At 41.9% G+C, this 17,261-nt stretch overlaps 1 protein-coding gene across 4 annotated transcripts in view; it reads left to right on the top strand.

The window, feature by feature from the left end:
• Nucleotides 1-17,261, top strand: part of hdac11 (histone deacetylase 11) — a 120,117-nt gene that overhangs the window by 85,022 nt on the left and 17,834 nt on the right. For all 4 annotated transcript variants that reach the window (XM_055648191.1, XM_055648189.1, XM_055648192.1 and 1 more), the window contains one exon: nucleotides 16,482-16,578. In XM_055648191.1, the coding sequence (XP_055504166.1) occupies nucleotides 16,482-16,578 (97 nt within the window). The remainder of the gene's footprint in view (nucleotides 1-16,481; nucleotides 16,579-17,261) is intronic.

Here is a 17,261-nt window from a genome sequence, read left to right as displayed (position 1 = left end):
TGCTCGAGAGTAGTCCCCGTGTACCCGAGGCCCCAGCATGTTGAAAAATGCCCGTGAGTAAAAAAAGATCGCCATGGAAAAAAATAGATACTTTTTTTACTCGTAAGTTTAGTCGTAGTAGGTGGTAGTAGGGCATGTTAGTCGTTGGTAATCGAGGGTCGTCAAAGGTAGTCGTAGATAGTCTTCATCATAGTCGAAGGGAGGTCGAAGGAGATCGAAGTCTTCACTTTCCACTATTTTCCCGAAGTTAGTCATAGCTAGTCGTAGCTCGTCGAAGCTAGTCTTCAACATAGTCGAAGGAGGTCTTCAACATGACATTTTATTTAACTCTCCTAAACTCTTCTAAACTCGCCAATTAGGTCTCCCAAGTGGGACAGCCCCTTAACTCAGCCCACTGAATCAATCTGAAGAAGAGTCCCAACGTCATCTATTTATGTTCTCCAGAGATGCTGCCCGTTACTCCAGCACCATGCGGTCTTTTGAATATTAACCATCGTCTGCAGTTCTTTGTTTCAATTAAATACAATGATAATACATTACTCGGTTAACGTGGACAATAGCATTAATTAACCCCACACCCCACCGCTATGGTCTGTTGTAATGAGGATTCACTGTACTGTCATAATCAATGTTATTCTGCAATTCATAATAGGAACATGAGATTGTTAAATAAGTGAAGTAGAGGAAAGGTCCTCATGCAGTTGCATAATGTTGTGTATTAGAGTTATAGAGCGTGGAAACAATTCCTACGACCCAACATGTCCATGCCGACCTATGTGTCCCATCTACACTAGTCCCACCTGTCGGCGTTTGGTGAATGGAGTGAAAGGTAAGGGCCAGGGGAACCCTATACCTGGTCTGTCTGGGGAACGAGGGATGGGAACTACAGGAAACAGAGGAGATGTGGTTGAGGGCACCGTATACAGCTGAAGAACGAGGACCTCAGATGACAGAGAAACTATTTATTTTAATTTAACGAGTGGTAATGTTGCTGCCTTACCGCGCCAGAGACCCAGGTTCGATCTTGATTATGAGTGCTGTCTGTACAGAGTTTGTATGTTCTCCCTGTGACTGTGTGGGTTTCCTCCGGGTGCTCTGGTTTCTTCCCACACTCCAAAGACAGGATTACAGGTTAATTCGCTTCTGTAAGTTGTAAATTGTCCCTCGTGTGTAGGATAGTGCTAGCGTACAGGGTAATCGCTGGTCGGCGCAGACTCAGTGGGACAAATGGGCCTGTTTCCATGCTGTATCGCTGAACTCTAAGTGTTGTAAAATAGTGATGATATTTCTGTACATATTGGATCTTTGAAAAGGAACTGGGTTACTGAAAAATAGTATTAACATTTGTTGGGAAACAGTGATAAAATTGATAGCACACGGCAGAATGGTGTTGCACTAGGTTTCTGGTTTCTGTTCCATATAATTTGTTATCTTAAAAGACTAATCAATGAAAGGAAAAATTGACTTAAATAATTTTTACCTTGAGCTAAGCGGTCATTCAATTCAATTTGAGTAATATTATACATTTACGTTTGTTTCCTAACAGAGTATTCACTGTCTTTAAATATTTATAGTATTTTTTTGATTGGGTTTTGTTGTGGTAATAGCTTTTAGCATTATGATGCATGAAATACTGCAACAATCAGTTACAAACTATTATGGTAGGTCTAGATAAGTATTGTTGATGTACATTACCATTTTTACAAGAACAGTTGTATACGGTGTATGGCAAAACACCAACTATTAATCATAAAATGAAATATGATAAAAGCCATGGAAAGTTATAAATTATAATCTGCTTTATCGTTATTCAGTGCAGTAAATGTAGCTGGTGTTGAGGGGGAATGTAGGCATGATTTATTGGTTTTATTTATGCTGAATTTTATTTCCTCTTTGGCTTTTTTTAAGCCCAGCTTCGATAAGTGTCTTACTCGGTTTGCCACAGAGCTAATGCGGTATTTTGCAGTGTGGTTTGTATTTTTTGACCATCTTGAGGCTGACAAAAGATGTGAAGATCTTGACATTTCAGACAATCCTCACTGGGATTTTTCTGTATGACCCAGACAGCTGTTTCTGCTTCTTGCATTGTATTACATTTTTAAGGCCTATATTTGAAGCTTGGTGCCTAGGCAACTGCATCCTTGTCCTCTGGTGCTGTGAACACATGGCAGAGATGGTGCTATAATGCAATGAAGCAACTGTGACATTCAAGGATTACACTCAAGGCCTGAAAAAAATCTGACTGATATCCTTGTAATAGACTTCAGTGGCTAATTAAATTGTTCTCACTATTAATCCATTCTGATTCCTGTGGGCTTCAGCTATACGTAGGGTTGTATCAAATTATTGCATGTGTTACGATGTACCTTTGTTTACAACTGACAAAGTTTTCATTCCAAATAACGCTATCAAATACTCCAATGCTAATCTTTTGTATTAGCAGTCTCTGGAGCAAGGAGGCAAGGAATGAATGCTGTGTGGTAGAAGAGCGATTATATTATCGGATAAGTAATTTGGGGGCCTCAGCTTTCTCTTGAAGAAATATTAATTCAGATCATACCACGTTATTCTGTGAATTTAAACTTTGTTTGAATTGGGAAATTGGTGACTGTAAATGTCACTGTGGAGTTGTCATGTTGCGTAAGCAGCAGAAACACCTTCTCCATTCACATAATTGACAGACAGCTGCAAGGGTCCATGGTAGTATTAGGTAATTCATATTGTTTGCACTGATTGTGTTCAATTAAATGTTTTCGAGCCATTACATTTTGATTTTTGAAATTTGGTACCTTATTTTCTTAATTTATATTTAATAATTTTGCAAAGCTTGGACCCATGGAGTCTTCATTTAACACAAGATCAAATTGGGAGAGTAGTGATTTATGAGCTGGCGAAGAGCTGAAGAGAATAAAACAACATAATACCACAATCACATTCCGATATATTGAGAGTTGTCTGTTAAGCCAGAGGCCGCAGCTTAGTCAACTATCAACATATAATTTCAGCCATATTGTGAACAAAACCTCTTGTGCAATCTGCTCACCGCCCCGACACTGTACTAATTCTATGGATGCACAGGGTTTCTTTGTTGAAAATCAGGCCTGTATGTTGTACGTAACTTCAAGAGGTATATAGGGTCATGAGGGGTTTGGATAGGGTAAATGCACAGAGTCTTTTACGCAGAGTAGGGGAATCAAGAACCAGACAATATAGTTTCAAGGTGCAGTGGAAATGATTTAATAGGAACATGAGGGCCAACTTTCTTTTGCACACAATGGGTGGTAGGTGTATGGAGGGAGCTTCCAGAGGCGGTAGCTGAGGCAGGTACTATCACAATGTTTAAAAGACATTTGCATAGGTACATGGATAGGATAGGTTTAGAGTGATTTGGGCCAACTGCAGGAAGGTGTACAAAAGGCAGGCCAAGTTTAATTCACAGAATGCCAGTAAATGTGGGTGGGAATTAATAGAGCAATCGGGAATTCCCTATCAGTCTTTACCAAGGGCAGTATCTTCACAGTGAATGGTAGGGCCCTGGGGAGTGTTGTCGAGCAGAGGGATATTGGAGTATGTGTACATAGTTCCCCGAAAGTGATATCACAGGTAGAGAAGATGGTAAAGAAGGCTTTTAGTACATTGGCCTTCATCAGTCAGTGTCTTGAGTATTCTAGTTAGGACATTATGTTCCAGTTGTACAAGATGTTGGTAACGAGAGATTCAACAAGGGCATTTATTAGAGGTTGGATTTTGGCCAGTCTGCCATCGGAAGATTGTCATTAGGCTGGAAAGTGTACGGATGCTGCCAGTACTCGAGGGCCTGAGCTACATGGACTGGTTGGGCAGGCTAAATACTTATTCTTTAGAGTGCATGTGGCTGAGGGGTGATCTTATAAAGGTGTCTAAAATCATGAGGGGAATCAATATGGTGAATGTACAGTTTTGTTCCCAAAGTAGGGGAAATCAAGAGCCAGAAGACATCGATTTAAGGTGAGGGGGGCAAGATTTAATACAAACCTATGGGGCAATGATTTCACTTAGATGTTGATGGATATGTGGAACATGCTGCCAGAGGTGATAGTTGGGGCAGGTACCATAACAGCAGTTAAAAGTCACCTGGACAGGTACATGGATAGGGAACATTTAGATGGATATGGGCCAAACAAGGGCAAATGGGACTGGCAAATGAGATTGGCCGTCTTGGTTGGCATCAATAACATGGGCCGAAGGGCCTGTTTCTGTGTTGTATGAATTTATGACTCTATTAATATCCTGGGATGATAGAAAGCTTATAGTGCAGAAACTGATATGAAGCCCCTCTCTATTTTGTTACTTAGGTAGACCTGGTTCTGGATTCTGCAGTGACTGATGAGGCCAAGGTAGGACCCATAGACTATATCACACACGTGGCAGGAGATATCCTGGAGGATGTGTGGATGGGTTGTTTGAGTGGTCCATTCCATTTGCTGTTTGCGCTGGGCTTCCAATGCATAGCCTCGAGGTTCTCAGTGCCATCACAAATCATTCTTCTCTAGGAATTCATCGGAGTCAGCAAGGATGGTTCATTTACAAGGAAGTTGTGAGGACCATCTTGACTCTTACCCTCTCCCTACCTGCTAATGTCTTCTGTGGCAGAGCCTGACGCAGGTTTGTTTCGTTAGACTGGTGTTCGACTCATAGCAGTCTGGTGGGACTGAGTGTAATTAGAATCTCTACACTGGGGGGGATTGACATCAGATGGCCCAACTCCTGTTGGTTTACTTGTTCTTCTAGAAGATTTGGAGAATTTTATGGAGGCCGCATTAGTTTGACCTTGACAATCCTAGAAGCCCAAAAGACAGGAATGTAGGAGGGCAAGGACTATGGAATCTCTGCTGCTTGCTGGTGCATGGTTCTTGTGTTGGGTTGGATTTAAATCTTCAACACTCTTTCTTCATTCATCAGCTAATTATGCACCAACATCCATTAATGTAGAGTTAGTTTTCCTCTTTCAAGGTATAAAAAGTGCCTGGATTCACCCAGTGGAGTGAAGGGATCTATTACTCACCTACACCCTTCATTTAGCCTCCAATTCCCTGCTGCTGGAGGGCTTGTCATCTCGCTGACCCACTGCAGCTGTTAACCTACTGGCAGTCCTGTGCTGCCAAGAATAATCTTTTCACACCATTCCCTGCCTCAACACACCCATTAAATGATGCACCTCTAATAAATATCCTTGTTGAAGCCAGTTATGTCCATCTTCAAAGACACAATGACTTTGAATGGCCAAGTAGTTCTTTTAAGAACTGCAGGGAAAGAATATCTGACCATTAAACCAGTTGAGCTAGCAATTGTGTGGCAGCATAATGGGACATTAAAGGGTGGAAGCTTGAGAGAGGCTCGAGTGGTCAGATTTTATCAAGTATAGGCCCAGGTGATGAGCAAGATGCAGTCGGGATGATTCACCTCTGAGGGAATCATTATCTAAGGTGCTGGGGAGGTTGATGTGAGCACACAAAGTTTCTTCAAACAGCAGCTAGTTGTAGGGTGGTGGATCCAGGCTCCACAGTGGTGGGCTGAGTAAAGATAAGCCCTTTTTAACACCTTACACATGACTCAATTTTTCATTTATGGCCTGCTTCAGTTCTATAGCCATACCGGTTTCTGGCCAAGTATATGCGTTAAAATTGGTATTGCCTGCTAGTTGACATCAGCGCACACCACTGGCATGAATGCATCAAAGTACAGCATCATGGAGAGCGCTAAAAATCAATATCATCAAAAAAATGCATTTTCAATTATTACCCCAGTCTATCATTTCCAAGTCTGCTTTGTAGAAAGTGAATTTCTCCAGATCAAGGATTCAATTGCAACTCTACATTCTGGAATCTAGTTCCTCCAGCAGTTTGATTTTTTCTCTGATGTTTTCAACACACTAGTGCATAGTGGTGGGGTCAAAAAACGTGGAAACGGGTCCTTCGGCCCAATTTGCCAACATGACCCAGTCACACCAGTCCCACCTGTCAGTGTTTGGCCCATAACCCTCCAAACCTGTCCTATCCATGTACCTGTCTAAATGTTTCTTGAACATTGCAATATCGTTGAGTCGTTGCCTCAACTACTTCCTCTCGCAGCTTCATACACCCACCACTGTTTGTGTGAAAATGTTATCCCCTCAGATTCCTATTAAATCTTTCCTTTTGCCTTAAACCTATGTCCTCTCAACCTCGATTCACCTACATTGGGCAAGAGACTATGTGCATCTATCCGATCTATTCCTTTCATGATTTTATACACCTCTATAAGATCACCCCTCATCTTCCTGCGCCCCAAGGAATAGAGTCCCAGACTACTCAAACTCACCCTACAGCTCAGACCCTCTAGTTCTGGCAACATCCTCGTAAATCTTCTCTGTCCCCTTTCCTCCTGCAAAAGCAATTGAAGCTGGAATTGCATTGAACTTTGTTCATATTTAAAAGTCTGTGACATTTTCTGTGTATTCAGGTGAACTGCATCACTAAAGCTGGTGTCATTGAGCAATGGTTCAGGCAGTATTTTTGGTCTTGGCAGATGTGGAGGTATAATGAGAAATAGTGAAAAAAGGTGGATCGAGAGGTAGAATCGTACAACATGGAAACAGGCCATTCAACCTACCAATCCATGCTAGCCATTGATCACCCATTCACACTAGTTGATGTCTGTTATCCCTTTTTCTCATTCATTCCCCTAGGAACAATCTACGGAGGTCAACTAACCTACTAACACACACGTCTTTGAGATAAATAGATGAGACATGCTCATAGGGAGAATGCATCAACTCCACACAGACAACACTCAATCTCACAAATGAACCTGGGTCTCTGGCGGTGTGAGGCTGCGACTCTACTGGCCAACCTGGCGTCATCTTAAATGTCTCTCCTCACACCTGAAGCCTATGTCCTCTAGCTTTAGAATCCTCTATCCTGGGAAAATGACTGTGAGCAATGACTTTAGCCCTGCTCCTCTTTATTCTCAAGCCTTTCTTGACGTCCTCTGAGTGAAGACTATATGTATGTATTTATGTATGTACTTAATCTATGAACCAATGTTGTATAACGTTAGTACCTCCACCAATGTAAAGCGCTTTGGCCAACGAGAGTTGTTTTTTAAATGTGCTATAGAAATAAAAGTGACTTGACTTGACATAGAAACATAGAAAATAGGTGCAGGAGTAGGCCATTCGGCCCTTTGAGCCTGCACCGCCATTCAATATGATCACGGCTGATCATCCAACTCAGTATCCTGTACCTGCCTTCTCTCCATACCCCCTGATCCCTTTAGCTACAAGGGCCACATCTAACCCTCTTAAATATAGCCAATGAACTGGCCTCAACTACATTCTGTGGCAGAGAATTCCAGAGATTCACCACTATCTGTGTAAAAAATGTTTTTCTCATCTTAGTCCTAAAAGATTTCCCCTTTATCCTTAAACTGTGACCCCTTGTTCTGGACTTCCCCAACATCGGGACCAATCTTCCTGCATCTAGTCTATCCAATCCCTTAAGAATTTTGTAAGTTTCTATAAGATTCCCCCCTCAATCTTCTAAATGTTAGTGAGTACAAGCCGAGTTTATCCAGTCTTTCTTCATATGAAAGTCCTGACATCCCAGGAATCAGTCTGGTGAACCTTCGCTGTACTCCCTCTATGGCAAGAATGTCCTTCCTCAGATTAAAACTGTACGCAATACTCCAGGCGTGGTCTCACCAAGACCCTGTACAACTGCAGTAGAATCTCCCTGCTCATGACTTGACTTGACTCATGATCTTGTACACCTCAATAAAGTTACACCCCCCCCCCCCCCCCCCCAGCTTCCCACACTCCATGAAGGAGTCCCAGCCTATCCAACCTCTCCCTATAACACAAGCCAGGATAAAATATTCTAAAGCTCAAGAACATAAGCTTCAGGTGTGAGGAGAGATATTTAAGATGCCCGCAGGTTGTCTTGGAGTGTTAGTAGGTTAGTTGACCTCTGTGGATTGCTCCTAGGGGAATGAATGAGAAAAAAAGGGATAACAGACATCAACTAGTGTGAATGGGTGATCAATGGCTGGCATTATATATATCAAGGTGCTATATAAGGATCAGTTCATACTTTGTGGTAATTGGTACATGATATATAAAACGATGTTCAAGGAGATATTAGATTGGCCACATAGTATTATAGTCTTACAATCTAAAATCTACATAGCTAGGCAACATAGGTCACAAAGTCAGTACGCAGAAATTTGTACAAAAACTGTAATGGCTCAGTTCAAATTCACGTTGAGTTTGTTATGTTATAGCTCCACCATGTGGTCACATTTAGCACACGTGTTGAATAATCCACCAGAAGTCCTGCCTCCTTGGTCAGGGGGATAGATGATTGGAAGAAATAAAAGCAGGAATAGGTCGTTTAGCTCCGTACGCCTGTTCTCCCATTCAATAAGATCACGACTGGTCTTTTACCTTTGTTTTACTTTCCTGTATCTACATTACCTAGTTTCCTTAATATCTGAAAATTATATCAGAAGTCTTGCAGAATCTGTTTATACTTCGATAATCACTGCTCACTGCTCGAAAGTGTAAACGTCCAGCTTACTTAATTTCTCTTAATACAAATAACACCCCCTCTTCCTTCCCCCCACCAACTATTCAGCTAATCAATAGTGAATATTTGTTGTATTCCTTCTATTGTAAGCATATCCTTCCTTTGGTAGACATTAGACCTGTACATAGGTTTTCTAATGCCGTCTCGCAAATAGCAGGAGGGAGGGGAGTTTCCTTTTATACTACAAGACCTCTTCAGTAAAGACTGACTTTGAGCAGGTTGGCTTCAGTGAGTAGTACAGCCATTATCTCACAGCTCCAAGAGCCTGGTGCAATCATCAACTCGGGTATGGACTTGGAGAAGGTTGCATTTTCTCACTGTGCTCCTCAGCAGGGTTTCTCTCCACGTCCCAAAGATGTGCTGCCAGGTCAACTGCAACTGATCTGCAGAATGGTAAATACCAAATCAATCAATGGGAAGTTGAGAGCAATGAGATAATGGTACATGCAGTGAACGACAAATGTGGTGGATGGGGTTGTTCTGATGGAGGCTTGCATGGATCCAATGGGCCAAATGGTCTCCTTTGTCGTAATAGGTGCCTGCATGTTAACTTGCAGTAGTTCATGAGCAAGGGCACCCAGGTACCTTGGAAGGCCAACACCTTTCAATCGCTCATCATTAAAAAACAATCCACCTTTTTATTTTTGGCATGGTGAATGATTTCATGTTTCTCCACATTATGCAAATGTGGTTCTATTACTCTTTGACACTTCATCCAAATTATTAATATAATTTTGAACAGCTGAAACCCTACAAGTGATCTCTGAGGCACCAATAAACAATCCTCAATTTATGCCAGGACATTTCTTCCTGATCCTATTATTTAGTAGCTTCTTCTGCAGCACCTTATCGAAGACCTCTTGAAAGTCAGGTTCCTGTTACAGTGTCATTGAGTCATATAGGATGGAACAAGCCCTTCATCTTAACTTGCCCATGCTGACCAAGATGCCTCATCTAAGCTAGTCCTATTTGGTCTGTGTTTCTCTAAATATTCCATGTTGTTTCCATAAATTTCCAATGTTGTTTCTCTCCATAAATAGGTTCCTATTAGATCTTTACCTCCTCACCTTGAGCTTGTATCTTCTAGTTTTTGTTTCCCCAACCCTGGGAAAAAGACGTTGTGCATTTGCAATGTGCTCTGCTTGAGATAATATTTGCTACCTTCTGATCAGTTGGAGCCTTTCTAGATACAATGAAATGTTGGAAGATGATAACTTTTGCATCCACAACTTCCATATTCACCTCTTTCAAACCCTTTGGATACAGTTCATCAGGTCCGGTAGATTTACTGTATCAGTTCCGTTAATTTTGTCCGTGCATTTTTTTCTTTAGTGAGTTCAATGTTTCAGGCCAATAACTCTTCATCCAAATGTTCAGAGTGCTTCTACCATTCTCTGTTTATGTTTTTGATTATCACTAATCACTAATTTGCTTTATTGTTGCAAATTTCTTTCTTCGACATCATTCTTACCCTGTTGCTCTGCAGTTTCTGGGACATTTTTTGTCTTCCATAAGAACAGGCATAAGATAATTGTTTAATTTCTTGCCATTTCCTTGTTGTCCAATATCATTTGTTTTGTCTCACTCAATAAGTGACCCATTTAAGCATTTGCTATTTTTCCCCTTTTTGATGTATCCATAGAAGCTTTTACAATCTGTTCTAATGTTTCTGATTTGATTATTCTTGTTTACTACTGTCCGTTATCAATTTTGTTGCTCTCCTTTGATGAATTCTGGATATTCTCCAATCCTCAGGCTTACTTTTCTTTCCAGCACCATTATAAGATTTTTCTTTTAATCAAATACCATAATTCACTTCTCCTGTTAAGTTTGGTTAGACCACTTTTCCTGCTGGGCCTTTGTACCTTTAAGGTAGAAATAGATATATTTGTTGTAGACTATTTCGTCCTCATCCTATGTAAACTATGTAATAATTATTTTAATTTTAGCTTGCGACCATCTCTGATATAGTCTCTTTAGTTCCCACCACTTTTAAAGTCTGTTAAATTATGAATCTTCTTGAACCATTTCATCTAATTTGGTTTAGTTTAGTTTAGTTCAGAGATACAGGGTGGAAACAGGCCCTTCAACCCTCGAGCCCGTACCGACCAGCATTCACCGCACAATAACACTATACTTAAACACCAAGCCAATTAACCTACAAATCTGTATGTCTGTGGAGTGTGAGAGGAAATCAAAGATCACGGGGAGAACACACAAACTCCGTACAGACCACACCCGTAGTCAGGATCAAACCCGTGTCTCCGGCGCTGTCAGCGCTGTAAGGCGGCAACTCTACCGCTGCACCACCATGCCGCCCTACTTTACTGTTAGCAATATAATATAATAAGGTATAATGTGAATGAATATACATATCTACTTAACAAAAACAAACAATTTTCTATATAAGGTAAAGGGAACCCATGTGTTTTGTATTCGTGTTTTGTTTGGTTCTAGCTGCAGAGATGTTATGAAAACACCAAATTAATGCAAATTGTAAGCAATGGTTTGAAATCTGGTTTTAGGTTGGTAGTATTTGTTGATGTGCTTTTAAAATAAAATAATTTTCTCATGAGGGTAGAACTGGGCTGTTTACTTGAAATGCTTTCTGGTTACTAAATGAGCAAAACTGCAGGAATAAATTCTGCAGAACCAGTGGGAAAGATAAGATCACAGAGGGATTGCAAGGAAATCAAATCCTATCCAGTTTGTTTTAAATTAATACACAGGGGCTTAGCTGACTTCAGCTTCAATAGCGAAGATTATAAAATGCAGGAAATGCTGGAGGTGCCCTTTTTGGCCTGGCATTTTTCAGATGCTGCTCCAGTGGGATGTGATTAATGACTAGTCTAAAAGGCCTTTGCACAGCACTTTATGTTGTGGTAAACACAAACAGGGTTAGAATTTATGAAGGAGGCTTCTTATAGCATAAATTACATCTTTCTTATGGAATAGTGTTCAGACTGTAGCACACATCACTTTGTTATGTCAACTCAGCAGACAGATGAGACAGCAATTAAGAGTCAGTGGCAACTAACTAGGCCTGGACTCTATGTCCATCTCATCACAGAATTGTAGATTCTTATATCAGTCTCCTGCCAATCTCCAATGTTCCAGAGAAAATAGTCCAGGTTTGTTTAACCTCTCCTCGTGGGTAATACATTCTAATCCAAGCAGCATTCTGGTAAACCTCTTCTGCATCCACTCTAAAGCCTTCACATCCTTCCTGTCATGGGGCGATCGGAATTGCACACGATGTTTCAAGTGAGGCCTAACAGAAGTCCGATAAACATGATTTCATGACTCTTATTTATACACAACGTCCTGACCAGTTAAAGCAAGCACACTCTATGCCTTCATTATCACTCTATCTACCTGTGTTGTTACTTTCAGGGAGTTATGGACCCGGACCTCAAAATCCCTCTGTACATTAATAATATTAAGGGTAGACACAAAATGCTGGAGTAACTCAGTGGGCGAGGCAGCATCTGAGGAGAGAAGGAATGGGGGACGTTTCGGATCAAGACCCTTCTTCAGACTGATGTCAGGTTCTTGGTTCTTGGTTCTTGGTTTCTTGGTCTTCCAAAATATTCTAAATGGAATTTAAACTGGAGGGAACAAAGATACAATGCAGGCAGAGACAGTAAGACTGGTGGGAGAACTGGGAAGGGGAAGGGGATGGAGAGAGAAAGCAAGGGCTATCTGAAGTTAGAGAAGTCAATGTACATACCGCTGGGGTCTAAACTACCCAAGCATCAGATTGATGTTATATTTTAAAAGATTCACATTTTTTAATTTACAAAACCCCAATTTGAGAAAGAAATCTTCCCTCTCCGCTGGCACTTACAGCTATGATGTCACAATGGGATTGTAGCCCTGCTCGCTACAATGTTGCAATCCCAGGACACTGAGTCCTGGCAGCCAAGCAAGTGCAATTGCATTTTTTTTAAAGTTTAAAATAAGGGTGGGTGAATAAGGAGAAATGAGTAGCCCCTGCGCAGTTGGGTGCTATGGGTGAGTGGTGGAATATTGCGTTGGGGGGAACGGGTCGCATTGGGAGTACGGGCATCCCGTGGGGGCTATGGGTGAATATTGCGTTGGGAGAATGGATTATGTTGGGGATTGCGTTGGGGAACTGGTTGTGTTGGGGGATTAGGCCTCCCGTGGGGTCTATGGGTGAGTGGTCAAATATTGCGTTAGGGGAACAGGCTGCGTTGGGGGAACCGGCCTCCCGTGTGACAGTCGCCACAAAATTCGGTGTAATCTGCAAATGTATTCATCAACCAACAATATTTACATCCTACATCGGTGAGACCAAGCGTAGGCTTGGCGATCGCTTTACCGAACACCTCCGCACGGTTTGCAATAACCAACCTGATCTCCCGGTGGCTCAGCACTTCAACTCCCCCTCCAATTCCGAATCCGACCTTTCTGTCCTCGGCCTCCTTCATGGCCAGAGTGAGGACCACCGTAAATTGGAGGAACAACACCTCATATTTCGCTTGGGTAGTTAACACCCCAGCGGTATGAACATTGACCTCTAATTTCAGGTAGTCCTTACTTTCTCCTCCTCTTCTCAGCTCTCCCTCAGCCCATTGGCTCCACTTCTTCCTTTCATCTTCCCGCCCCCCCCCCCCCCCCCCCCCCCCCCCTCACCCTCACATCATTCTTAAAAAGGTTTCGGCCCAAAATGTTGCCTATTTCCTTCGCTCCATAGATACTGCCTCACCCGCTGAGTTTCTCCAGCACTTTTGTCTACCTTATATTTATGTCCAAGTCAGTTATATCACAAAAATGAGATGTCCTAGCACAGATCTGTGTGGAATATCACTGGTTACAGGATAACACCCTTCCACCACGACCCTCTGTCTTCTATGATTATGCCAGTTCTGAATCCAAACGACTAAGTCATCATGGATTCCATGCATCTTAATCTTCTGGATCAGCCTACCATGTGGGACTTTATCAAATGTCTTGTGGAACAGTGGCTATGGGTGCTATGTGTACGGACTTTGTACTTTCTCCCCGTGACCTGCGTGGGCTTTCTCTGGGTGCTCCCATTTCCTTCCACACTCTAAAGACGTACAGGTTTGTAAATTAATTGGTTTCATTAAAATTGTTAATTGTCCCCGGTGTGTAAGAAAGTGCTAGTGTTCAGGGTGATCGCGGACTCGGTGGACCCAAGGGAATGTTTCCATCCTGTACCTCTAAAATCTTACTAAAATCCATATAGATAATAACATCCACTGCTTCTCCTTCTCCTTCTCCATCTCCATCGCCATCCCCATCTCCATCTCCTTCTCCATCTCCATCTCCTCTCTCTCCATTCCTCCTTCTCCTTCTCCTTCTCCTTCTCCTTCTCCTTCTCCTTCTCCTTCTCCTTCTCCTTCTCCACGTGAAGGTTGCAATCTCCCACCGCACATCCACTGCTCTACCCTGATCAATCACCTTTGTCAGCTCCTCAAAATATTCAATCAAGTTCTAAAGATATGAGCTCCCACAGCCAAACCCATGTTGACTGTCCCTAATTGACTCATCTCTTCTCAATGCAAGTAGATTCTATCCCGAAGAATCCTCTTCAGTAGCTTCCCAAACTCTGATGTGTGCTTCACTGGCCTTTTATTTCCAGGATTGCCTTTGCTTCCTCTCTTAAACAAAGGAATTATATTTACTACTCTCCAGTCCTCTGCGACCTTATCTGGGGCTTGGAGAGATATAAATGTTGTCGTCAAGGCCCTTGTAAACACCGCATCATTTGGACAAAAATTGCATGATTCGTAAGTTTGCAGATGACACTAAAATAGATAGTGAAGATGCTTATCAAAAATTACAACAGGGCAAGTGGACCAAGAATGGCTCATCGATTATAATTGAGAAAAGTGTGAGGTGTTGCATTGTGGAAAGTCAAACCAGGGCAAGACCTTCACAGTGAATGATAGGACTCACAGGTGCATGGTAGAGCAGAGCCATCTAGGAGTACAAGTAAATAATTCCCTGTAAGAGGCATCGTAGGTCAAGACGGTAGTGACGAAGGCTTTTGCCATTGCTGACCTCAATCATTCAAGGAATTGAGTCGAGAGCTAGTGAAACTATGTTACAGTTCTACAAGACGTTGGTGAGGCCATACTTGGAGATTGTGTTCAGTTTTGGTCACTCTGCTATAGAAAAGATGCCATTAAGTTGCAACGCTTGCAGAGAAGATTTACAAAGATGTTGGCAGGACCTGAGAGCCTGAGCAAAACAGAGAGACGTTAGACAGGTTAGGACTTTTACCCTGGAGCGCGGGTGACTGAGGAAGGAGCTTATAGAGGCGTATGAAGTCATAGGGCATGGACACAGGCCTTTCGGCCCAACTAGTCCACTACAGTAGTCCCACCTGCCTGTATTTGGCCCATATCTTTCTAATTTTTTCTTATCCATGTATCAGTACAAATGTCTTTTAGGTGTTGTTATAGTACCTGCCTCAACTGGCAGCTCGTTCCATATTGTGGTCTCACCTGCTGTCGTTTCTGCACCTGTTTCTGTGAGTTGTTGTGTGATTTTTTTTAACCTTTAATAGTGGTTTGTAAAATCAAGTTGATAGGTTGTTCAGGGTGGAATTCTCTGCCTCAACATCACTGAGCAAGGATCAAAGGTAGAATCTTGTTGGTGGAATCTGGGTGGGCAGTAAAGATGATTTAGCATAGACTTTGTTTCTATGTTATGGAATCTTTGCTAAATGCAGGTGATCAACGGTCAGCATGGACTCAGTGGGCCGAAGGGCCTGTTTCCATGCCGTATCTCTAATGAAACAAAACAAAACTCTTCAATAGCTAAACCTTGGCCTCTGTTGCTTCAATTTTTCCCATCCCACTCTGCCTCATGTTTGCAGGAGCATTTTCCCTTCCTTTGCTTACCTGAACATCAGGGTGTCTGGCTTCTGTCCACCCCCCATCTGTTGTTTTCTAAAGGGCCAGGAGCTAAGGTTCCTCCTGTGTCACAGCTAAGTTTAGTTTATAGTTTAGAGATACAGAGCGGAAATAGGCCCTTCGGCCCATTAAGTCCGCACTGTCCAGCAATCCCCACACATTAACACCACCCTACACACATTAGGGACATTTGTTTTTACATTGACACCAAGCCAATTAACCTGTAAACCTACAAACCTGTACGTCTTTGGACGTCTGAGGTTGGGAATTTGGCACTTGCCCATTTAGGCTTTTCAAGTGTCTGACTATTAGTGTTGTAGAACCATTGTAATTGTCCCTTGATGTTCAATGTCCTGCTTACACATACCATTATATATTGTCTACTCACCTATAGAGAAACATGATACAGACACATAATAACAACATTCATAGAGACAACATTTGGATATCCAAGCAGAGTTGCAAAAGATAAAACCTACATAATCCTAAAGGAGTAACGGGCCTTTTCTTCGGAGACTGCCAGCATCATTGGCTGATGTATCAGGTCGCCGCAAAGTGCGCGGAGTGAGGCGGCGTGATGATGTATGAGGCGGTGGTGACGCGGCGTGATGACGTATAACGTATGCGGTGCTGGCTCGAAGGGCCGAATAGCCTCCTCCTGCACCTGTTTTTTAATGACGCGCGGTGTTTTTTCAAGCGTCGCAACATTTTTTTGCTCGCCGCTGGATTTTGAAATGTTCAAATATTTTGGCGACATTGATATGACGCCGGCAAAATCGCCAAGTGGGACAGGCCCATTAAGTGAATTACCTTGATTATCTTTAAATATATTAAACTCGAGGGCATTGTCTGTCTTATGCACTTAACCATGATGCAGGTATATAAACAGATAGTCAGCATTGTTTTTTGGTGTCCAATGAAGAACAGTTCTAAGTTTAAAAATAACCTTTAGATTTTTATTCACTCTTAGGGAAATGGACATGAGAGAGATTTTATGGATGACAACAGAGTCTATATTTTGGATGCTTTTAATAGATACATCTACCCAGGGGATGGATATGCCAAGCGTAAGTGATGATTTCTAAATTTCATGTGTAATTAGTATTGCATCCAGATTTATATGCAATAAACTTTTACTAGTGTGGCAAGATCAAAAAAAAATTGATGACTCCTTTGAAATAGAACCAAGATTTGTGACATTTGAATAGCTGTTTCCCTGTAGAATGTGCATGAACAATTGATGACAGAAATCATTTTAATTTTGCATCTTTGACAAAACATTTTGGTCCTGGGGGAAACTATGTTCAGATGAAAAATGTTGTCAGAATACAGGAAAAGAACTCGTATCAAATTCCCCACCTGTGTTACGGTGAAACTATGATGTACCCTTGCATCTGTTTATCTCTGTTCTTAATGTCAGATCTCATTTTCAGAAAGAGATAAGATTAGACAGATGTTAGAGTATAAAGAATTCTGTTGCCCGTAATGGTAAATCCAAGTTTTCTTTTCCTTGGTTACAAAAATCCCAGGATGATAACACTGATGATAGTCAGTATGAATAATAAACAACCACAAATAATGTGAGCAGGAATTTAGTTTAGAGATACAGGCCCTTCGTCCCACCGAATCTGACCAGTGATCACCCATCCAACAGTTCTTTCCTATAAAGTTCTTTCCTGGGGACAATTTACAAAAGCCAATTAGCCTACAAACCTGCACATCTTTGCAAATGTGGGAGGAAACCGGAGTT

The sequence above is a fragment of the Leucoraja erinacea genome, chromosome 16, assembly GCF_028641065.1.
Source record: "Leucoraja erinacea ecotype New England chromosome 16, Leri_hhj_1, whole genome shotgun sequence".
NCBI classification, from domain to species: domain Eukaryota; kingdom Metazoa; phylum Chordata; class Chondrichthyes; order Rajiformes; family Rajidae; genus Leucoraja; species Leucoraja erinaceus.
Note: the sequence above shows the minus strand (reverse complement) of the source record. Positions and strands in the feature narration are given on the sequence as shown.